The sequence below is a fragment of the Pelmatolapia mariae genome, linkage group LG16_19 (assembly GCF_036321145.2).
Source record: "Pelmatolapia mariae isolate MD_Pm_ZW linkage group LG16_19, Pm_UMD_F_2, whole genome shotgun sequence".
Classification (NCBI taxonomy): domain Eukaryota; kingdom Metazoa; phylum Chordata; class Actinopteri; order Cichliformes; family Cichlidae; genus Pelmatolapia; species Pelmatolapia mariae.
This window is the reverse complement of record NC_086241.1, coordinates 51,716,269-51,741,240: the sequence shown is the minus strand read 5'-3', so window position 1 is coordinate 51,741,240 and position 24,972 is coordinate 51,716,269. Positions and strand designations below refer to the sequence as shown.

At 39.5% G+C, this 24,972-nt stretch overlaps 2 protein-coding genes across 6 annotated transcripts in view; both read right to left on the bottom strand.

The window, feature by feature from the left end:
* Positions 1-5,261, bottom strand: part of kidins220a (kinase D-interacting substrate 220a) — a 47,275-nt gene extending 42,014 nt beyond the window's left edge. For 4 of the 5 annotated variants that reach the window (XM_063498085.1, XM_063498087.1, XM_063498088.1 and 1 more), the window contains exons 1-3: positions 3,758-3,840; positions 1,684-1,842; positions 320-418 (exon numbers count right to left, since the gene is read on the bottom strand). In XM_063498085.1, the coding sequence (XP_063354155.1) occupies positions 320-418; positions 1,684-1,815 (231 nt within the window). In that variant the 5' untranslated portion in view covers positions 1,816-1,842; positions 3,758-3,840. Of the gene's footprint in view, positions 1-319; positions 419-1,683; positions 1,843-3,757; positions 3,841-5,153 lie in introns of those variants that run through there. The other variant, XM_063498086.1, reaches the window with a different exon arrangement.
* Positions 5,262-6,067: 806 nt separating this feature from the next.
* The window catches only part of mboat2a (membrane bound O-acyltransferase domain containing 2a), a 43,816-nt gene continuing 24,911 nt past the window's right edge, over positions 6,068-24,972 (bottom strand). Inside the window, exons 3-13 of the mRNA XM_063499105.1 lie at positions 23,903-23,980; positions 19,016-19,111; positions 16,649-16,704; positions 13,789-13,843; positions 12,673-12,859; positions 11,900-12,092; positions 11,158-11,261; positions 10,995-11,059; positions 10,607-10,739; positions 9,658-9,809; positions 6,068-8,366 (exon numbers count right to left, since the gene is read on the bottom strand). Coding sequence (XP_063355175.1) covers positions 8,198-8,366; positions 9,658-9,809; positions 10,607-10,739; positions 10,995-11,059; positions 11,158-11,261; positions 11,900-12,092; positions 12,673-12,859; positions 13,789-13,843; positions 16,649-16,704; positions 19,016-19,111; positions 23,903-23,980 — 1,288 coding nt within the window. The 3' untranslated portion in view covers positions 6,068-8,197. The remainder of the gene's footprint in view (positions 8,367-9,657; positions 9,810-10,606; positions 10,740-10,994; positions 11,060-11,157; positions 11,262-11,899; positions 12,093-12,672; positions 12,860-13,788; positions 13,844-16,648; positions 16,705-19,015; positions 19,112-23,902; positions 23,981-24,972) is intronic.

Below are 24,972 nucleotides of genomic sequence, written 5' to 3'. Positions count from 1 at the left end.
GATCTGAAGACGCAGGGTGTTGGCTAGTGAGTGGATCCTGTCATTTACTCAAATGAGCGAAGGTAAAAGTATGTAATAAGCTGTCATTATGGCTCATGACGGATCATAACAGCTGAGGGCTAAGCCCGAATGTGGTGAGTTCAGCAAGATGGAACATCAAGGCCACTAGTTATGTCTTCTTTGTCAAGTGGATGATGTGGTTTAAATGACCGCACTGTTTTTCACCTGTCCCTCCATTCTGCGTACATTGCGTTTACTCATGTTTGGGGCTGTGCTCTTTATTAAGAGATGACAAGTGCGTGTGCATTTGAAAACTTACAATATCGTCCAAGTTAACGTTGGCTCCTCTCTTAATGAGCTCCTGCACTATTTCCAGACTGCCCTGCTCTGCTGCCACCATGAGGGGAGTCTGTCCATTCTGAAACAAGGAGACGCGGAGTACAGGCAGTCGATTATCCAATACAAATTAAATAAGACGTCACTGGAACAAAATGACAGATAGGTCCAATGATTTATGACTTCACGCTAATCATGTACAGTAACATAACTGATTACTGTCCCATACAAGTCTACACGTTGCTTGATATTTTCCACATTAAGCGAGAGATCTGGAATTTTCTCAATTTTTCTTTGTCAACAAATTCATGTAAAGCCTAAAATTACAAAATCTGCTCTACTCGGGTACCAGACTGTCTGTCGCCGCACAATTTTATTTTCTTTAATCTTTTAACAACCTGCTATGCGCTCTATTTTTTTTGGTAAATGCTCCTATAAGTAACTCTGTAACTCATTTGCAGGAAATTTAGCACTTTGTGGTAATTACAGCAACAGCAGGAGGATGTCCATACAAGCACTGTGTATAAACTTCAGCACCTATATAGACAAACATGGAAACAAACAGCAATGTGCAACAATCAGATTTTGGCTACATGAAAATACTTATTAGTAGTAGGATCGGTTCAGTTTTGGAGTTTTGGTCTTTTTGTAGGATTTCTTGACGAAATATCATCTCACTGGCATTATCCTTTAAGATTGTATATGTTGCAAATACAGGAATCAGGCTACTTACAGCTGCTACAATCGTACAGTGTACAGTACAGACAGTGTGGAGATACTGCATTACCTTTTAATGGCCTTGGATGTTTATGATCCCTTCTAAGCTATTTCCCTCTGTGTCTTTCAGGGTATACTGCAATAATGTCCTATGAGTACTAAGTGCACATAATAAACAATTTCTTTACTGTTGTAAAACAGTAGCTGACCTTTTAATTGCAGCGACAAGAGATATCTAAAATGTTATCTAAAATAATTAAGAATGCAATAGGTAATAACGTAATAGTGTTTTATGAGTACTATATCTTCATCCATCCATTCATTTTCTTAGCTACTAGCTGGAGCCAATCCAAGCTGATTTTGGGTGAGAGATAGGAAACAGCCTGGAGAGGTCACCAGTCCATCATAAGGCTAGCACAGACAACCGTTCATATTCTCACCTAAAGCCAAGAAATACCAATTAACCTAACAAGTATGTTTTTGAACAGGAAGAGGACGCAAACTCCACACAGAAGGATTTTAGTTTTCCTACATAACACCAACTAAAGTTATCTTAAAGAGCCTTTAATTACTGCCTATTCTTCCCTGAACTTCTAGAGTCAACATTAAGGCTGCTGTGATGTGGCTTACATCACTCCTGCTGTCCACATCTGTGAACATGTCCAAATGCGCTTTGACGGCAGCCAGGTTCTCCTCATCCACATAGCTGAACAGACTCTGGACAGCCAGAGAGGTCATCTTCAGGGACGTGCTGGTATCCATGGTTGACCGCTAACCAGGTATACACCCCTGCAGAATGAGAGCAAAAGCAGCATTCACAATGAGCTAAAGAGCACAACAATAGCTTTGTGGCCTGTGCAGCTAAATATACAGCACTTCTAAGAGACAAACAAGAAGTTAAAATCGTGACCGGGAAGAGGTGTGGTGTGCCTTTGAAGTGATGCAGTGGAATAAATCACCACTGTCCAAACCCCAACTTGCATGCATAAGCTCTCCCATACAAATAATAACAATACAGCAGAGACTAGATGGTGTACACATTAAACGAATGGAGTATAATATTTAAGAAATACACATATAAAAAGTGAAAAACAATTTTTTTTTCTGTGTATGTGTGTTCAACGTGTTGCAGTATGCACTCTAATGCAAAAATATTATCAATCACAAATTATCAGGACAAATTTTTGTGAGCGTGCATTTCAGAGGTCATTACAAATCTTTTAATATCATGTTAAAGTATCATTATAACCATACTTACAATCTATTAAACAAGCTTATTACACAGGGATGAGCAGGGGCTGTTAGTTCTCTTCAGTTTCGTTCAGTCTGTCTGCTGAGGCTGAAAACACTGACTGAAATTTGTCCACTCAGTATAATAAAGGTTGAGCAATCACAAAGCTCTGCTCAAGATAGTTAACCAAGCCATCAAATACCAATAAAGACAAACAATAGCCTTTAAACTTTGACTCTCTGATGTAATAAGGGCTAGGACAATTGGTGCACTCGACTGTTTGCTCCAATTATATCAGAGCCAGCCTTTTCTACCCTCCTCCACTTCCTGAAATTGGACATTGCGGAACTTTTGTACACAAGAAAAAAAGCAGAGTTCTCCCTAAAAGTACAAGAAGTACTTTGCACCGATAGGAAAAAAGCAGTAAGACGCAGTGATTATATGACAAATCAATGCACATGACCCACTGGAGCGAGATTATCTATAATTGGAGTGAACCATTCTCAAGAATTATCCTAAACCAAGAGACAAGCATGTTTCTATATTTACTGAGTCATTTTAAGCCTTTTTACCTTAACTGGACGGCCAAGGTTTGTTTTTTTCTTTGACACTTTAACTACTGGGTAGTGACTTACTCTATATTTAGAAAAGAAATTCCCAGTTTAAGATAAAATTGCACAAACCTCCCAGAAATGTATTGTATAATACATCTGGACAAGAGAAAGGCCCTCAAATATGTTTTCTTTTGAAAGGGGTTTTTACAGGAATTAGGGATTCAGCCAATCGATAAAAGCACTCATTAATCATTCATCAAGTTGGGCTCTTTCCTAATGGTCAGACCTACTTCCTGCCACAGTAACAAAGAATTAATCAGCTCCCTTCATTGCTTGTAAGTTGCCCTGGCAATGGGCTTTATATACGGCTCAATATTTCACCATAATCCTTCAGACAAGCAGCTCAAGCTCAGGTCAATAAACACTCAAATGTCACATGCCTCTTGGGCTGTCAGTACAAAGGCCTGGCAGTTTACTCAAATGCAGAGTAACCAATCAATGCAAATATTTAACCTTTTTTTCTGAATTCTTTATATTTTCAGTCAGGGATCGCCTGGTAACCATTTGCCCATATTAGACAGTGCCAGGAAGAGGTGAGAAAAAAATCCTTTGTTTACAGTCAAAGCAATTGGAGCCTGTTGACACACCCTCCCCAGCTTCTTGCCTCTCAGCATAATGGGTGGACAAATACATCCAAGAACCAATCAGTAAACATTAAGCGCTCTCTCCCTGTTCAGCAGTGATCAGAGTGGAGCTCGGTCGCATCTTTTTCACAAAACACATGCACACTAAAGCTCAGAGACAATAAACCAGTAAAACAGAAAGAAAGAAAAAACACATCAAAAATAAGCTGCTGGAGAAAGAAGGGAAAATAAGACCTACAATCACCAGAAAACATTACTACAAAAGAAACTCTTACCTCCGTGAAGGGTAAAACTGGCAGTGGTTCTCTGCTCAGCTGCACACAGTTTCAACAAGCACTGCCGGGCTCAGGCTCAGCATCCCCCCTTTTTACAAACAGCTGAATATTAGATGAGGGGGCTGGCCCACGCCCATCCTCACCCAACACAATAGAGGCACACAACCAGATATTCATTCATTGCATGCAATGGCTTGGCACCGACTGATAAAGATAAAAGGACGATAAAGCCAATTAGGATGTTTGGACGCATTTGTATGACTTAATTTCATGGATAATGCAATAAAGTAGCATGGGAGCTGTCACTTTAGTATCACTGTAATCACAGTGTTTAAAATGACTCAGGTGCTGATCAAAATGATCTATACACAGGATTCTGGATACAAAAATAAAGAAAAACAAAGGATTACCTAATAAATCAGTCAATCACTGCAAGTTATTTACTAACCCATTCTTAAATGTGACAATTTATTAAATAAATTGTGTTGTTGCCCTAACAAAACAAGAAACTGGCTTTAGAAGTTCGGTTTTCTGGCATTTTAATGTCCAAAAGTCAAATCGACCAAAAAAATAATCAATTCTATTCAGTAATGAAAACACTTGTTACTTGCAGCCCAATTCTCTTTGTTTCCAGCTGGAAAACTGACATAAACATGGCATTTATAGTGTTTATGTAAAAACACAGAGCACTAGCTAACATCACAAACCATCAAATAAAACTCCACGTCAGCTGTTTGGTTATCTGAACGCATTCAAATGTTAGAAGGGAACTAAGCAACACTGGATAGGGTCTCTAAATTTAACCTGTCAGCTTTTTTATGACCAGTCATGTGGGTATGAAACTGCTGAGGATTCAGTTCCCTTATGCATACCAGGGTCTGCTTATGTTATGTGGATAAGCAAAAACTGGCTCATGTTTTTGATACACACAGAGTCTTAAACTGCTTGGCTGTGTTCTTTGCAACGTGCACAAAGTTCATGGACACAACAAACTGATAGGCAAAACACCGTATCAACATCGTGGCATTTAAACCAAGTCTATGGTGCGTTCACTGCTCTGACCCCCATGACTCTTAAAAAAAGAACATCTGTATGACGCGCATATAATCACATGCCTTTAAATGTGACGAGGCGAAGAAAAGTTTAGAAATAGTGTGGCTCGGTTTTTCCGGTGTCTTGACAAAGGTCTTTTGCAAACACGATATTGCAAACACAGCAGCGACTTCCCGTTCACTATCACTAGGAAGCAACTTGAAAACACAAGCTAGCCAAACCTGGAAACGGGCTAACAGGCTAGCGTTAGCTTTCCAACAGGTCCCTACATTTTTATTTTATTTTTTTATTTCCTCTAAAAAGCTGGAGAAAAGTACACCAACAATTTTTCAAGTAGTCTTACCTACGCTGGGTTGCTCTGTATTTTAATTCCGGTCCAGATAATCCAGTCAAAAAGTCTTCGTTTTTTAAGCCATAATATCTTTGCTTCTATTTGACAGAGGAGCCTCGACCTGCTACAGTAAGACTCCACCTCCTCGCACCCAAGAGTACAGCAGGGTAACATGTGGCAAGAAAACTAACAGGGGAAAAAAAGCATCTCATCTCACACGATTACTGTGGGAAGGTGAGATTAGTTTTTACTGTACGACATTAAATTTTACAGTTTTAACAGTAACTTTATAGGTTCTGTGTTTAAAAACACAACAAAATATTTTTCTGAATTCAACAAGTAGTTAAAATAAGCTTTAAGCACAAAGCTTACATGCTGTGCGTTGCTTTTAAGTAATTCTGGTGATATGAAACAAAATATTTAGCTTTTTCTTTGGTCGCCTATTAAAGTTATAATATAAATGCCGAACCTGAGTAAAGCATCTGGATACTCCCCCCAATTTGTACTCCATTTCCCATTATGATGTGCATGGAGCAGTAGATGGATAGTCTAATGATGATGGCAATTTTGTTACACTACAAAGCAGAAAAAAGGCTAATTCCTTTTGTTTGTCCCATTTTTTTTTTTTTTTTTTTGGACTTTGGGCGGATGAAGGATATATCCACATAAGTCAAGTATTATTTAAAAAAGAGACAAAAATCAATAAAAGATAAAAACCCAATTGATAAATATATTTTAAATGGTTTTACTCGTTTTTCTCTTTAACATGCAAGAAGCTTAATGTTGTTATATGCACATGTGATATATGCCGCTAAAGCCCTATTGTACTAGTGTTTGCATTCATTTAAAAACAAATTACATCTTTTTTTTTTTTTTTTAAACAGGACAAAAACAAATCATTTATGACATAATGGCAGTTTTAGTGTTTAAAAATAAGTTCTCTTTATTCCCCCACATAAATCAGAATTGTAATGTACTGTTATACAAATCTTTCAATAAATTTCGTTCTGACACAAAAATAACCAATATGTTCCACAGGCACGCACACGCACACACGCAGGCCCACTTATACACAAAAGAATAAAACAAAATGCGCCATTTATGATTTGGCACTTTGGACATATGGAGCAGTTTGCATTGATCTGCTGGTTTGGGTGGCCATGCAGTGCAATAATCGCTATGTTTTTGAACAATGACATCCCTTTCCCCTTGGGTGGGCCGCTCTCGCCTACGCAGGGCCCAGGCTACAAATATAGTTAAGTCGAGTTCACATCAACATCAACGGGTCACATGAATACTGGTACACACACACAAAGTTATGGCAGGAAAATGCGAGTGTTATCTTAGTCTTAAAAACAAAAAAATAAAGAAAAATGCCCAACTCATCTCTGCTGCTTTGTTACTACTTTAGAGGAAACAAATGCATCAGTTTAACTTAAATTATTGAGAATGATTTTTGGAAAAAGAAAAAAAAAAAAAGGAAGCATAATTTCAAAGTGATGTTGTGGGCTTTAAAATCCCAAGATTATATCTTGCTCTTACAGGTACATTTATGTGTCACTATTATTCAAAGAGCAGCGAGGTGCCTTGTAAAAGGTCCTCTCTACACCATATTTTCATTAACTACATCATTCATTAATCCGATCTAATGATTTCAGAAAAATATCACAGCAATCGCTGTTATAAGGTCCAACTGGGGGACTCTAAAAGGCTAATAAGGCGAGCCACGGACCAAAACAACATGAGAAACAGGAACACCATACAGCAAATGCTGAAACATCCCCTAGGCTAACATTAAGTGCACACAATATGAAATAAGACCATTTACCACAACAGCTGGCTTATGTGTTTGAAATTTGTACAATACTATAAAGTCACATACATATATAACTGTAACTGGTTTGTTTATGTGCTTTTATGCACTGTGCATGGACCATTTGACACTTTATTTCTAAGTCAGTGCGGTGATCTGATTAGATTTCTGTTGCGTTTGTAGGACTTAAGACAATTACTGCACAAATAACTCAAGAAGGATGTAAATTCTGTAGGAATTCTGTTAATTAAAATCATTTTGGATACTTGTTTTAACAACTGAACACAGAGGAAACCTGTCATGAGACAAATATCAGCAGAAATTAAAAAAAGAAAAAATAATTCTGAACCCCAAGTCAACAAGCCTTAAAAAGTATTCTAAGTTACCAGAGGGTAAACAAACTCCCTTTGAAACACACATTTATCAGATGAGTCTTGTTTGCCCAACAAAAAAAGCAGCAGATATGAAAAATATAAAAAGATATCCAGTTATTAAATCTTTTAGACTGGAGAGGAATGAGATCTGAATTCCACTTTGAGATTCTCTCTTTCAGGCATAGTCGAGTCATCCCACAAAAAACAAAAGAGCATTCAGAATGGATTTCAATTAGTGTCGTCACAAACATCTAAATACAAAACACACACGATGTGAATTCTTCTGGAATAGAGATAAAAAAAAAAAAGACATAGAAATCAAACAATATTTTGAGGATCCTAAGGCCTGTTTGAAATTGGCAGCTGATGATAAAGGTTATGTTTCTTTTACATGTACACGGTTTTCTGTTGCCACCTAACAGAGGCTTGTACCCAGACAATGACAAAAACCCTCCACATACTGCGCTTTAAATCTGTTTACCTTACATGAAACCACACTGGTGTAACTGCATTTAGGTTCCTGCAGCGTGCCATTCAAACTGTTATTTCAGCTTCAAAGTACATAGAGGGTTTAAGGCAGCTTGGAGGTGTTCGTTTTCACTAATGTATTGTAAAGTAACCACTACCACTCATTAGTTTACACCTTGGCCATTTCTTCACCTTGGTCTCGTATCCATGTCAGAAGTGTGATTGCTGTCAGCCTTGCTACTGGAAGTTTTTGCCAGGATGTAGACTTGTGTTTTCTGTCTGATAGGAGATATTTGGTTCTTTGTCAGGTAAACAGACTCAACACACTCCAGGTTTCAGTAGTTTATAGTTCGTCTCAGTGTTTCTGCTGCTGAAGGGGCGGCGCGTCACCGTCCCGACCCTCATGTGGTCTTTTCTTTCTGGTTGCAGTTGTTGTCTGTGCTGTTGTGATCTGTCTGGTTGTCCTTCTGGAGGTCGTCCTGCTGCTCTTTGGCCTGCCGGCGTTTCGACTTGACAGGTAGGGCCAGGACCACCAGCAGACATAGAAGATGTAACCCAAAGTACCAAGACCTGCGAAAACATCGATGAGAGAGAATGTTGTTAACAAGACAACGGTAAACCGCATACTGCACATGTTCGACAACATGACTTTGTAGTAAATAAACAAACAAACAAAAACAAGCCAGTTTAGCTTGCCTGCAGTCAGACCTTTCATCAACAGAAAACATCTGGCGCATCACAGACATAAAATACAAAAATGAAGACCCGGGACTGAAAAATGAGACAACAATCTTCTCCCAAAAGTCCAGCCCGGCTCTCCTCAGTTCCAGGATATTCATAGACTGCTACAAGACATGGCTCTACCAATTTTTTTTGAGAAATGCTGCTGCCATCAAATTGAAAACAAACTAATATTTTTCTTAAAAATTGTACATTTTCTCAGTTTAAACATCTGATATCTTTTCTGTACTCTATTGTGAATAAATTATGGGTTTATGACATTTGCAGCTCGGTAATGTTTCTTAACATTGGTTGCCAACCAAGAAGAAGAAGCTGTGAGCCAGGAGGGAGGGGGTGAGTGAGTGAGTGATTCGTTTATGCTACGATTCAGCACAGGAAGGGAGGGGGTGAGTGAGTCCTGAGTGATTCGTTCATGCTACGATTCAGCACAGGAAGGGAGGGGGTGAGTAACTCAAATGTGCTGTTAGCATGTTAGCAGAGCGATGCTACTGTGAACTGAGAAGCTATTGTCTTGATGTGAGCTTCTACTCAGGGTTTTTTCTTCCAGTTCAGAGCAGAAATGTTTTTGTTAAGAAACTGGCTGTTGAGTTTTTCCACACAATTTTAATTATAAGCTAGATATATTTCTACTAATGAAATTAGTTTGCTAATAGCAACAGGGATGAGTCAGTTGGGCTTGTGAATCATGATTCACGAGTCAGTAAAGTGATTCTCGAGTATTGAACGATTCGTTCATTACTACTACAGTGTGTCTGTTCTTTACTGCCTGTCTAGCAGCTGCTGTTGATGTTTGGATCGTAATTTCTTTGCAGCGACTGGTCAATGTTAAGGTCACTTGTTTTATTTCCTCCTCATCCTTCAATCATAAAGCTGTCTCGTTAACCATTACCGCCTGACAGGCTAATAAAAACATGTAAATTTCAACACTACGGACAACGATTTCATTTACATTTTTAATACTACAACAATAATAAAGTTTAAGTTTGCAACAATACCACAGTAATCTCACACAACAGAATTGCTCACAAAATGAATGTATTTTTTAAAATAAGAAAGGCTGACATTGTGTCTCCTACTCCACAGTGTATAAGAAGCTCATAGTGATACATGACAGACGTACCTGTAGAACTTGAGTGAGGGTCCTACTGCAAGTAGGACAAATGGCGCCACTGTATAACTAATGGCCACCTGAGTCCATGCCCACGTGATCACATCATAGATGCCCTTGTATGAGTCAGACACCAGGAAGTACGGCCTGATGTTGTGCCTTACCTGAAAGACAAAGTATTTTTCTTACTGCTCTGACAAGTTCAACTTGTCAATTTATACATTTTAGGTAAATGAAGCTGTAAAGTTTGAATTATACTCTACCCACTCTTCTGTACGATAGACTAAAGTTGAGCTAACTGACCTAGTTCCAGAAATCTCCACATGACAGCAGGGATTACTGTCGGCTTCCACTCATTATCTGCCCATCTTTCTTTTGCGCCGTCTCTTTCTGTCCCTCGTAGATCTTAGGAGGAATCTATCTCTGAAACAGCTTTGTGTGGCAAAGGCCAGAAGTTGGCATAACTAGGTCAATGCTCTGCATGTCTTCCTTCAGATAAAGAAGGATACAGTCACTGCAGAAACTCACAACTCACTGCCCTGCACACAAAATTGACCGTTTCTGCATTTTATCTCTTCTATCCAGAGATTTAATGCATTCCTAGTGTACTATCACTCCACTGTCTCTGCATAAATCTCCTCCTGTCTCCTCTTTTGACATAACTGGAATGAAGATGTCTGGCTTTGCCGAGATTAGTGGTAATGGCCTCACACTCAAAATGAGGTTTAAGTGGCACACTACTTCATTATTATCCACTTGCAATCCATTAAGTGATTTTGTTGTGTGTTCGTTGGTCTGTTAAGTAGCTGTGGTAAATCTATAGAGGTCTTAAAGTCTAGTATGGCGGTGGAAAACAAATCAATTTTTGTAGCAGAATTTTAATGCAAGTTTTTTGAAAGTAAGTAATATACAAATTCAGAAGCTTTTCATCAATTGAACAGTGTGCACTGCGTGTACTCACTGCACGTGCAGCCATGGTCATGCCGATGCCAGTAAGGAAGGTCAGATAGTAGCCAGGGTACACCCCGTGCCACATGGCTGACAGCAGGAAGGTGGCAGCAGTGGGGTTAATGGGACAGCGCTCGTAGCACACCCTGAGAAGAAAACATAAGGTGTACATCTAGTGCTCAGTCCAAAAAAAGTGGAGACAAATGAATCAAAATCTCATAAATGGGCAAAACTGCATCAAATATAAATGCTTCAGATTATAGGTTCTGTAAAATTTCTCCACATAAATTATGCAGGTATCAAGCAAACATTTTTGCTTATGTGTCAAGGACAATATACATGCACAACTTGTTCTCACGCAGACTAAGAAAGCTACAGTACTACAACCGAAATGCTCTTACCTCTTAAGCCAAAGAGCTGTTTGAATGTTCCAGTTGTCTAGGAACAACTTGAAACTGGTGGCGAACTGAAAACAAATACATAAAAAAAATATTCTTTCAGGCTTTACATAAAAAGGGGCTTTATCTGGATATAAAACAATAAAATGAGAACAAAGATCCAGACCTCAATGTCCAGAATTCTGAGATTTGATATCAGATCCCACCGTGGGGAGCCATCTTTGTTGTATCCGTTGAAGCCGAATCCGGCAGCATTGTTGATAGCATCAGCTGCAGGACAGAGGTACATGGGCTTCAGAGTAGAGCGACTACAGTAAAGAATGACAAGAGCTTCCCTCCCTTCAGTTTGTAAAGCAGTGACGGAAACAAATGGAGCATTGGATGCGTTTGTCTAAAATTAAGTGCAACACCTCTAGGTCTTCACCACTAGATGGCACTGCTACCTCAAGAAATATCTTGAGGTTGCATTTCACATAGACTAGTTCAATTATAAAACTTAAAGAGGCAGTGGGGTTGAGCAATATGATCTTAGTAACACTTATAGACACACTTTTCATCAGACTGTCCAGCTTATCACCAAATTTCCTCACTTTTAATACCTGCCTAACTCACATTAGACCAAATATGAAAATTTGAATACCAGTAGGCATAAGGTATTTCCTCCGTCTCCTGTCCCAGCTCTTCCTAACATTTTGTGCACGTTACACATGTTATTTAAAGACTGTTTCCTTTCCAGCATAAGGGAACCTCTGTATATACAGTGTTTATGCAAATGTTTAAAATCTGCATAAAATCGGAATATACAGATTTTATTTGTAAACACTCAAATGAGAGATTCAAATCTCTGAATAACACATTTATGGGAGGAAATGTGTTATTCACTGATAAGAAAGCCAAGTCAAACTCACCGAGTGTCCAGACAAAGTAGTACTTTGGCCTCAGCGCCAGCATTGCCAAGTAAAGGTAGACAACCTGGAGATGGAAGGGTGTGGAGTTTACAAAGTCGTCGTCTATCGAGCGCTCCACTGGAAGTAGCTTGTAGAGGGACAGATAGACGGCCAGCGAGATAGCACAGGTACACAGCTTGGAGATGACATCATTCTGGACAGAGGTGGGAGACAATAAAATGAAGCAATCCAATTAAACTCGGTGCACTCTATATTCACTTTATATTCAAAAACGAACGCTGGCAACATGGCGAGAGGTGATGTTATTCTACAGAAACCCGGTTAAGTTGATTTGAAGGTTAGTCGAGTCCTTGAGAATCCTTTCATGTTTTATATTTAGCAACATCTGTTTTCACTTTGTTCCTTTCTTTTATGAAACACTTATAAACACAAACACTAATCTTGGACTGTCTTTAAATTATTAACGCATTATGCATCAAGAATATATAAAAAACCTTGAGGTTTCGATATTTGTGTTACAAATTCCCAGTAATGTCCCAGTTCCTGTCATGTAAATCAAAACCCTGAACATGTATTACAATATATTATTCTTAGGACTGCGCCACTCTGGGCCTTTTATCCAAATGTGCAATTTTACATCACAGTTATGTGCATTCAAGATTCAAGATAGTACCTTCTGTCAAGTAAAAACTGCAATTTTGTATTGACCGTTAGGCTCATCTGCCTAACCAATCTAAATGGGACTTAACTGTGTCCACTAATGTGCTTTGTACCTTGGGCGAGGGTTCGGTTTGCTTGTACTTTCCATTCTCCTTGCCGTTGGCGTTCTCCTGGTGCCGCGGCTGGTAGCACGTTCCTTCAATGAAGGCCTTGTAATCGTTGTAGGAGCAGGTTGGCCCTGCCAGGATCCCCATGAAGTTACAGTTGTAGCTCAAGTATTCCAACAAGCTGGGCATACGACTTGAGGAGACAGGGATTGAACATTAGAAAATATTCATCCATTCATTACAGAGTCCAGACCAAACATATATGAGTGACTAAACCCATGTTATAATGCCTTAGAGCAGTATTGTCCATATCGACTGAGAAGAAGTAGGATTTATTCGACTGAACAGTCCAAGCAAAGATGGAGAATCTCGACTGACCCTGGAGACTTTTTTTCTCCTAGTTTTTCCTATTTAAATTTCATCTGCTAGGTGAAGCACAGTCTGGCTGCTTGAACATGCGGGATGTCCTTCCCAGCAGCCATTTCAGAGTAAGCGGCTGACTCAGAGTAGCCCAGCGAAGGATTGTGATGTCTAGGGCCTTAAAGCTACAATGAGTAGGTCTTCTAGTGATCACTATGTTGCTCTGTTGTATAACCATCTAGGCTGGTTTGTGTAAGATTCACATGTAAAATATGTGTTATTCTTTGCTGTGCATTTTTTTCTATTCTGTTCTTTTTATTGGCTAGTCTTTCCTAACCTTTTTGACACATATAAACTACCTGTTTCTAAACAACTACTTTTACTTTTGTTTTTGCTGCATTATGGTCTCCAATAGGAATGACGGGGGGGGGGGGGGGGGGGGGGGGGGGGGGGGGGGATCAGTTATACAGCAGGGTAGATGGAGGGGATAGGCATTCCCACAGTACAAGTCACCAGAGAGTAGTCAATGTGTTGTTTCCTAGATACAGAGTGCCTAACAACTGCTTGACAGCGCCAGAGAGACTGAAAGGGGAGGGCAGTGTGACAATTGCCTATGCAGAAAGCAATAACGCTTTTATTAAAGAAAAGAGCATCATTGCTCTCAGACTGAATGCCAATTTAAAAATCACAGCAGCTTTTTAATTCCACTTGATTCAGTGAACTCATCATTTGAAGCATCAAAAACATACCTGAGTCACATACCTGATAGCAAGGTATTTCTGACTGGGAGTCAGCTGCCCTTCTCGCTTGGTCAAACCTACAAATGTAGAGAGACACTTCAATGCCAACAAGTGACATGCATAACAGCTTCACAATACACACACACACACGTATTATTTTAAGCTTGTTAAGGGCCACAAGCATTTTTCTAATACACTATGCTATTTTAGCTCTTTATTCTGTCAACAGGATATGGATTGAAATGGATTACGCTCCTGCCACAGCAGTTTAGTACAATTTAAAACTATCAACAGAACATTTTGTACCATAGATTCTGTAGGGTTAATTGTAAAAGTTAGCGTAGGTGCTACACAGGGCCTGACCAGGGTGTATAACCTCACGTCCTATGAGGCTGCCCTAAACTACAAACTTTTGGACATCGCTTCACGGCTTTATCCAGAAAGCTGCAGGCGCGTAAATCCCCTTTTTATTTATTTTTGTCCGCAGCCCTGTCCTTCCTTAATAACACAATTCCCTCTTCATTTATGCTCATCAGCCACTTTATTAGGAACACCTGTTGGACTGGTTCTTAAGGCAAATATCTAACCTACAGGACAGGAACAGGAACTTGAGGTGACAATTCACATGGGCTCACCAAAATTGCATAATAGAAGACTGGAAAATACATTTCCTGGTCTTGATTTGTTTAAGCGCCACAGCCTACCTGAGTATTGTTGCTGACCCTGTGACCACAGTACCCATCTTTTGATGGCTGGTAACATGCCATGATGCCACAAAGCTCAAGTCATCGCAAACCAGTTTCTTGGAAATGATGATGAGTTCAATGTACGCTCATAGAATAGGTATAGAATGGGTTCAGACCACCATCATGTTGGTAAGGAGACCACCTGTCTAACAATGGAAATCAACTTATGCTCCATCAATCGCAGGCTGGTAAAATTTACTTGCCTGGCTGGCAGCATATAGCTGAGCGGGACACAACAATATCACTTGCTACAGGAACGATTTCTTTACAATATTAACGACCGTTACATGGAAATTTATGGCTCACACACACCTGATCCTTTGTTACCTGATCCTAAACCCAACACACTCTTTTTTCTTTCTTTTTTTTAATACTCATTCTTACATTCTCATCTCTCTCTATTCAGTGCTTCAGTGCTTGTTTTTTAAGATACCCATCACCCCTTGTCCCCATTTCACATTCATTAAGCTATTATGTTGTTTAAAAATTCAATACAATATCAATCACAGCTGAGTTAGCAGAGGACAGTGAGCGACGGAGAGCAAGAGCAAAGGGTGTAAAGAAAAGATGATGCAACAGAGCAAACAGGGTGTTGTGTGCATAACCTCGTACAAACTCATTGTCTAACACTGGCTGTTCCACTTTGCAGTCTGCTCTTTGTTATGAAGACCAGTGGCTATGCAATTCATTATACTATGAGATTATATGCCTGTTGTGCAAGGTAATATTTAGTTAAACTTTCCTGCTCCTCGGGCCACAATTTAACCCTCTGACTCAATAAAAACTCAAATTAAATATTGACCTCTGAGACTGTAAACTGTGCCATCTACACATGTATTCTAACAAAGGGAGAGAATAAATATTGGGCAGGTAATCAGGATGCGGCACTTCGTTCATGGCCACTACTATCTCACTTATTAGACCAGGGGTGTCAAAAATCATTTAATTCATGGGCCATTTTATCTCAGTGGGCTGGACTGCATAGCTACCAAGAGTAAAAGACATCCACATTTTTAAGCCGTATGTAAAGAATTTTATGAAACTGTTCGCATTTAACGAGCTGCCCTGTTACAAAACAGATGAACAGTACAAAATGTCTGAGAGTGTAATTTCAACAATATGTCTTTCTGTTTTTTACAGATTCAATCTCCTGTGATTACAGAGACATTACTGTCAAAAATTCAAAATACAAACATGCTGGTACAGCTCCTTGGCTTAACCATCTCACTTCATTGTTGCATTGCAGGCCATGTCCATGCCACTCATATGCCACATCTTGTTCTTAATGATTTGGCTTCCTACAAAATACAGTGAAATCTCCAGAAAACATGTACTCCTGTGAGACTTTGCAAAATCATCCAGTGACACCAGTGCATTTGGCATAATTGCAAAGAGAAGCAGTTAAAATCCTTATATCACACTATTCAAGTAAACATCATCCAAATTGTCATTAGACTGATGACTGTGTTCAGTCAGTGCACTGAGGTGACTTAAGCCTCCAAGTGGGCGCTAAACAGCTGTGAGTACCTGTCTGATACTCGGTCATGTGTTCCTATTTTAAACATGATTTCACTTCTGGATCTTTATTTACTCCTCATTGGCACATGTGGTGTTTCAATTATATCAGCAAAGTCTCTATTTGTTCCAGGAGCAGAGGGAGAGTCAAATCCAGGTCAGCCACAGGAAGACAAATTGGACTTTTGCACGTCCACTAAAGTTGTGCTACCTTAAAAAAACAAATAAATAATCACAGGCTCTGCGGTATGTCACAATGTAACACGGGGCTGTTCCATCACATGTCTTGTCTTGACTTTTTGGACAGCACAAAGTCTAGTTTAATTAGATTTGGGATTAAAGAAAGTCTTAACGGTTGAGGAGGGGAAAAAAACAATGCAAAGTTGGTCATTGCTCCATTATATAACTATGTTTATGCTCTCCTTCTGGTTCAGTAGCCCATTGTAGGAACTGACAACTGGCTCAGAAATGTGGCCATCTGATCCGTTTTCACACTCCAAAGAGAATTGAACTGACATTTTCACTTCTGTCACATCTGCCACTTCTTTTTTTCAAAGTATGCACACACACGCACGCACACTACACTGGAGACACACGGGCTTTAACGACACTTGTTCTTACCATCATGGATTTCAAATGCCATGCTGGTGATCTTCTGTGTGATAACCATCATGGGCCTAAAGACAGAGTAAACATTAAAAAAAACCCAAACAGACAAAAAAACAAACGCAGCATATTTAAGTCTCAGTGTTCTGACTTTAGGATACATACATTTCCTCACGCACTAAACCTTTGTCCTGAGTTTTCCTGCCTGGCTGCTATCCCGTATTCATTTAGCAACTATTGTTTGATATTTTATGTGGAATCTTCCAATAACAGTGCAAACACTGAGTGCTAGTATCTTCACAATGGCTAGTTTCCTCCAGGATAACGGCAGGCTTTTATTAAACTTCCTGTTGTTGTTTTTTTTTCCAGTTCTGTGCTGGTCAGCCCTCCTTATCCCGACTTAATGATATTCTCTATCAGTGCGGGATATGTATAAGCCTGAACTCAGAAAAACACAGCTCCTCTCCTGATGCTTGCATCAGCACATTCTGGATTAATTTTATACATGAAAGCTGCTGGTGGCATGAAGTTGAGCTACAAATGGAAGAATAAGCCACAAGGTAGAGATTATTTGCTCTTTAAAGGCCAAATGGGTAAAAGTTGCAACTATGGGATGTTACTATGAGACTTAAGGCAATTATTTTTTATCTTGCAAGTTTTAAGGATAAATATGTAAATGAGGCTTTATTAACCTATTTATAGTATTGTGCAAAAGTCTTGAGCCACATGTCATTTCTTTATATTTTGGTAGGAAGAGAAATAGTTGCAGAGATTCATGGAAATGCAGTATATTAAATACAAACAGTTTGTATAATACTAACCAGCCTGAAAGTCGATATTTGATAAGACCACCTTTATTTTTTAATAATGCCTAAATTCTCTTAGGCAAGCTTTCTTGATAGGTTTTTTAGGCCTGCAACGTTTTGCCCTCCACTTGTCCACACACACACTGACCACCATGCCAAAATATTTCAAGTTTTCAGCTAATAGCTCTTTAGGAACCATCTTATTGATGCAAAACTACTATTTTATGCCTATCAAACTGTCTCATCTTTTGGCATCTAACATTTTTGCAGATTCAGCTAAGAAATTGGAAGAAATTGTATATTTATGCAAAAAGTGCCTAAAGCCAGAATTTAAAATGTGTTCTTTGCCAAGTTGTATGTTATGTGTTGACACAACACTAGTTCACGCCCTGAGCATGTCTTTTTTCTGCCTGAATGACTCATAGGTCAGTGTTAAGTGACTTAAAGAAAAAAAATGTATTTACTGTATATTAGTCATCTTTGAAATATAGTGTGGAGATATGTGGCTCAAGATATTTGAAAAAGAAAAAAACTTTCCTAACTGATTACACTGAGGCAATTCTTTTTTGTGTAGAAATGTTTTTGTAATATGCAAAAAATGGATTAACTCAATAAATATGCACTACTACTCTAATTAAATAAACACCTATCTTAGACATTTTCCCTATTAGCCCGAAAGAAACATAATAAGGAAACAAAATAGTCCAAAATCTGAATACTGGCCTTAAATGAAATTCACTTTTTCCGAAGCACATTTGGCTGGGGTGGGGGTACAGTGACATTTAGGAAAACATCTGATTTTGACATTTTGAGCGAAAACAGAGGGACAACAGATGTAGCTGAAGGAGTGAAATCTCACAGAGGAAGTATGGCTTTGCATTAGGTTGCTTAGTAACTAGCCACCCCCAACCTGCTGGGAGTGCGGGCTGTGTGCTCAAACTGTCAGACTGTCTGGAGAAATGGGAACCAGCCACTTGGAACTGCAGTCCCTGCCGACGTCCTCGTGCGGACACAGATGAGCAGTGGGACTCAGTCTTGTATCCATTTAGCTCGAGTCACATCCAATATTCGGCCGATTCTTATCGACGACTTCTCCTTTTAGCGTCATTTGTAGTCCATTTGGGATTCAAGCTCAATCAGTGGAGGTCTTTAATGTTAAATTAAGGTCCAAAATATCTTAAAAGTGCACTGATTATGCCTCATTTACTGTCATTTGGCAAAGTCTCAAATGTTGAGGTCAGCACACAAGTAATCCCCGTGAGCCAAATGTTCAGGCTTCAGTCTACTCAAAACACACAGTTTCCCTCAGTCTTTAGAGAGGACAGAGAGGGGATTATTCTTAAAATTTGGTCAGCTCAGGCATACAGTTCACAGATGCCCCAAACACCTGATGTTTAAACACACTGTATATGCAAGGGCTAGCCAATCAAACTGGGCTTAAAGAGAGCGTGGTCTTAAAAGGAAAGCATTCGAAATAGCTTGTTTCAAAAAATGGATAAACTGATGGGCTGTACAAAGAAAAGCATTCTTTTGAAATGTAAAAAATGAGGATGAAAGAGTTCTAGTGTTAGCTTACCCTGTGAAATCTGCAGAGTACATGCCGTAGTCAAAAACGTAGACCCGTGTGATTTGACACAATATCAAATAGCCCAGTGTTACAATGAAGCAGTATCTACACAGAAAAGAAGCAGAGAAAAAAAATTATTAGATTTTATCTGCATTTAAGTGACATTTAAAAATAAATAAAGTAGTAGTCACAAGAGTCAGACACGAAAACAGCTAAGAAACTTGGGTACAACTTGTTCTCAACTATTCAACATAGCAACGAGGAGCTTTTCAGACTAGTACCTTGATATGTGCAACATAAACAGTTACTTTTAGAGTTCTGGGGAGAAAAAAAATAAACTTTCATCTCTTTGTTTTGATCTCTGTGGCTGAACAAAGATTTTTTTTCCAATACAGCACAGTACGCAGTGGCCTCAGGAACAGGGCAGAACTATGCAGCGGGGGGGGGAGGGAGTCGTAAACTGGACAAAAGGGCAGAGAAGGCTCCAGCAATGTGTCTCTGTCAGGGAGGGAAGATGGAGGACAACACGACCTTTCAAGACAAGGCCCAAAAACAGAGCAGCGCTAAAGGGTCTAATACAAAGCTGCTGCAGAGTCAGCTCAAGTCAAAGCTAGCCAGATAGCATCCCTCCGCTGTCAACAATAAGAGGATTGTGCCTCTCCGAGAAGCAATACAGCATACCAGCTACAACAATGCTGTGCTGGAGATAAGCCACAACGGGACCTCTTGATTCTCACAGCCTACTGTATCCAAGACGTCACCCGATATCTGCTGCCAAGCACGTATGAAAAAAATAAAAGAAGGCACTCGTACTTCTCCAGTATGAAACATTTGTATAGCTTTCAAGAGCCATTTCTCTAGAAGCAATCAAACACTACAATTGCACACTCCTATTAATCACAAAACCCTTAGAGGAGACAGATAAAGCACAGTAAACTGGTGATAATCACTGCGTAGTCCTTTTTTATTTTCAGAGATTTGTATACAGCCCACACTTGGCATCTCATCCGAGGGTATAAGCAGTTTACACAATATTCTTTCAGCATTCTGCACATATAGGAGACCAAACGGCTCTTTGCAATGTTGCTAAGATTCCCACACCAGCAGCTTATTATAATACTTTATTAACCGCTGCCTGTAGCTTTTTCAAAGCTGGTTTCATTATTCTCTTGCATAAATTGACAATATTCTGTCCGTCAGACGCTTTCACATAATATTTCTCAAGGCTTCATTCATACGTGGTCCAAAATTAACACCCACTAAGCAGTAGATTAGTAGGAAGACTCTGCATTTGGTCAGTAAATATTGGAGGGCTATCTGTCACACTGGCTGGTAAATACTGGTGGCAAGAAACAAATGCAATGAAATTATGTAATGACAAAACTCTTTACCCCTTAAACTTACAAAGAGTAGATTAGTTTGTCCCCAAGCAAGTGCGAACGCCCTATTATATCTGCTCCGTGTATCGTTGCACATGCATCAGTTCTGGCGAAAATATACACATTTTATTGAGCCCCCATGTGGGGTTTTACAAAATGGGTGGCTGTGTGCAGAAGTTAGTGAAGGCGGGGTCTCCCTGTGCAGCTATCCTTGGAAAAACCTGGAAACTATTTTTTGATGGTGGTCAAACTACATCTTTAATTATATATTCTGAGGTGTCAAAACTCGTCATTATGGGTACAGCGGAGGTCGTCAAGTGTTTGTCAGGGAAAGAGGTAAGCCACTGTTGCCTGAACAGTCATCCAGCATTGAATTAAAAACACTGAAATCTGCATCTGCGACAATACTGCAGTCTGTCCTAGCTGGGGAAAAGAGGAGGGATAAATCGTGAAGAGGTCGCCAGTCCATCACACAGCAGACACAAAGAGAATGACTACTAACGCTTTTTCTGACACTGACAGCCGAGATAAAAATCACCAATTATCCGTGAGAGGCGGCAGGAGCACCTGGAGAAAGCCCACTTAAAACATATTACTGATGCGTTGGAGTGAGGTACATTGTTCTGTTGCACTGGCAGAAATTACACTCGCTTTTAACAAAAAGACTAGACTGTATGCCAGAAAGTGCACATTTAGTGCAACACAAAAGAGAATTTTTCTTTTGACTCCACAAAAAAAAAAAAAAAAAAAAAAGAATCTTTATCAAAAACCCTAATTTTGCCAGGATCAGCACTCTGCAGTAGAAGTGTGCAGCCACATTTTATCAGTGAGGATGTGAACTATATATGCAGGACCGGCTATATTTGTACTGAGCCCAACAGGGACCCTGTCTTATCATCACCTGATTTGTATTTGTGTAATTTACAGCTCAGAAGGGGGTGTTTCATTTCCACTCAAGGCATCAGATGGAGCCTGGAGACTAAAGCAGGCTGGCCTCCCGTTGTGGGACAGCGGTAGACAGGTCAAGCCACACTGGAGGAGAAGGTATGGATACAGTACACGGTGTACATACAGAAATGAAAACTAAAAGCAGGCCAAGCATATTTGAGGAAGTAATTCATACAAATGTCACCCTTAGATTTACAGTCAATTTAAAAAGAGATCAAATTTCCTTAACTCTGTTGGCTAGCACTGGAGCTACAGATGTTTAAAGGGTAGCAAAGTGGTTTCATGAACAGACAGATGCAACAGACGTGGATTCAGACCTTTTTTGGTCTTAATGACCACTCAATGTATGCTACACTATATTCGCCTTTTCCACATATATTTATTCACTTAAGTGCTTTGCCTAGCTTGCATCCACCTACGCCCAATTTAGAGTTACCAATTACTGTGCATGTCTTTGGACTGTGGGAGGAAGTGAGAGTATTCAGTAGAAACCTACAAGCACAGGGAGAATATGCATCCTGCCAGTATCTCTTTACCTTTATGTTTTCCCCAAACAAATGACACATAAGTTCCAGACTTTGTCCGGAACTTATGTGTCATTTGTTTGGTTTAGGTGAAGGTGCTGCCTGGTTAGAGAGTGTGCAGGTGGAAGGATACATTAAGTGCTCTTGGCTGGCTGTGAATTCTCTAGACTATGCTCGATTCTCACAAGGGTTCAAGGTGACATCAAACTAGGGAGCTGGCAGGGCAAAGACCATTTGATATCAAATCAAACTGAAGTGGAAAATTGCGTTCTCACATATAGCTCAGGCCCACAGCTCATGTGTGAAAATGGCTTTTGAGGCCAATAAAACAAATGAAAAAGAAAAGAAAAACACATAAAATAAAGAAAAACAACCCAATTGATTAAACAGCTTTAAGTAGCTACATGCTGTAAAAGAGCCAATTAGATACAATTACCTCATTTTAAGGCTCAAAAGCTGAAAACTATAAAGATCAGGTACCAACACATTTGCATCAAGACAGCAGTTTTTCTCTCATTTCTGTAGAAGTCTGACTTGTTACAATTCTTTTTTACTGCCAGTATCCCTGTAAGTGGGCTCTTTCATTACTCTGATAGCCTCTTTCATTAGTTACACCATATCTAACAATGTCACAGTTCTCCCTCTTTGCCTTCAACCAGTAGGCAGTGCTGTGTTCACGCTCAAGGCAAGTTGGAATGTATCTAGAACATTCCCCGTCTGCTTGCCACATCCAACAGGTGAGCCGTCAAAGACAGCAGGGAGCTGGGACTGAAAGAGATCTGGAGCTCACGTGATGAATAGTACGAAATATGATGCCAACAACTAAACAAAGCACCCCTAGTCAGACTACAGCCAGACTTGGGTTCAATCCACACTTAGACCCAAAAAGCTGTCATACTGTGCTCCCTGTATGCTCGACCTTCCTCACTGTATGTTGTGTATGGGTTCATTAGATTTCCCCATCTGTCACAGATGGCAGGGGAAATCCAGGATGTCATATATGTCCCCTACTATGGATTGGTACATTTTCATACACTGGAGAAGATGTTGATTTGCCTTCAGTGTTTTCAAGGCAGCAAAAAAAAAAAAACCCAAAAAAAACCAAAAAACAGCTTTCATAGTGGGGGGGGGAAAAAATTGTGTATTCAGCTTTATAGTAATTCACCGCAAGCCTCCATTAAAAGGGACAAAAGATTATTTCCTTAGGTTGATTACTGCAGACTAGTTAAAAAAAAAAAAAAAAGAGGGCGCTAAGGTAAAAGTTTTACCAGTGGCACACTTTTATGTGTTGAGATATTTTAAAGTCTACATAATCTGCTATGTTAGAAATAGTTCAAAGAACAAAGGTTGCAGTCTAAAGTTCAGACTGACGTGTCCAGCCACTTGGCACAAACCCCCAGCTCAATCTCAGCTTATTAGACTGATAATAACTAATTTGTTATGTAAAAATATAATGCAGGTGAAGGTTTCATAAGCATTACCATAAGAGGGAGTGGACTGCGCTTATGTACCGACCTGCAAAGACACAACACCGGGCTACAAAGGACAATAAGAGTTGAACCTCTTGCAAAAGGTGAGGCATGTCAAAACGTGTTACTCATCTAGTTAACCAAAGTTGTCATTTCCATTCTGTCACTGGGTTTGGAGCCTTTTCTTTCTGAGAGCAGCTGTTGTGATGAATATTTCCTTAGTATCTATTTAGAGCGATCTTCCCAGGGGGAAACATCCAATGTTCACACCTGCACTCATAACCTTGAATTCTAGCAAAAATAACATCTAAGCCAATGTGAATATGCCTGTGCGTCTGAGTGTGTGTGTTTGTCTTCATGAGGCATGGACACAGATGGAAGCCCGGGAGCAGAATCATTATCAGTGTGACCCAGGCCTATGTGCCCTAAACAGATAAAGCACATGAAGCCTTACAACAGTCCAATATCTAATGTAACATTAATGACAAGATTCAAGTGCAGCAAACTTCAAGTTTTGGTTTCAGGGTTTATTAAATCAAACAGATTTTTTTATAGGTTTGTGAGTTTTCTTCTTACTTGTGCATGTTCTCCAGCCCAGCAAACACCATCACACTGTAAGACAGGCCACTCTGGACCAGGAAATGAAGGGAATACCTGTAGAGAGACAGATACCACAAATAATAAATACCACTGTTTATTTATCTACCTGCATAGTTGTAAGTAGAGCTGGGCGATATAAGATTTTTTCATATCACGATATGTTTTTTTTTTTTTTTCCATTTCAGGCGATAACGATATATATCACGATATAAGCCAAATAACTATATTTGTAAGATTTAAATGTGCCGTTGCTCACGAGTAAAATGTGAAATAATCTGCAGCTTGTTTTGATTTAAATATTTATTTCCCATAATAAGTTCAACAGGGTAGATGTACTTAAGGAACATGAAACTTCAGTTTCAGATAAATAAAGGCAAATATTGCAAACTACACAAAAGGCAGCCGCTAAAGCGTTTAAGTTTCAAAATAGAACAAACAAAACAGACTACTAAATTGTCAATTCCACTTAGAAACAAAATTTTAATTCTAAAAATAAATCTTAGTTCGTTTTCCAGAAGAACAGACAAAATTGACTAACTTTTGTCAATATCAAATAAACTGAGAACTAAAAGGAAATTCTCAATCTCTCCTTGTTGTATAGCTTAGCTTTTCAAAGAGTTTTAACAGTTACTTTAGTCTGACAAAAGCCGAATGACGAATTAGCGCTTTCAGTCAGAGATTGAGCATGCACCGGTTTATTGTATTTCCAGACTTGCTTTCGGCACAATTTACAGTGCGCGTTACTCTGTTTTTTGTCAGACTTGAAATAGCCGAAATACCTTCACACTACGGAACTTCTAAGGCCCTTCCGTTCGATAAGCTCTCCGGCATTGGAACCATCATCGGTTTTTTCTTCGGTAACCTTCGCTCACGCTCTCGGTTGATTTTTCTCTAGTCGGCAAACTCATTTCCTTCATTAGCCGGGCAGCCCGGCTGCAAAAACAAATACACATGTGCGCCTTGGCACTTGTGCTGTACGTAACAAGTCACGTGACGTGACGCTGCGGCTGTGATTGGTTCATCTCTGCGCTACTTAATTTGGATTG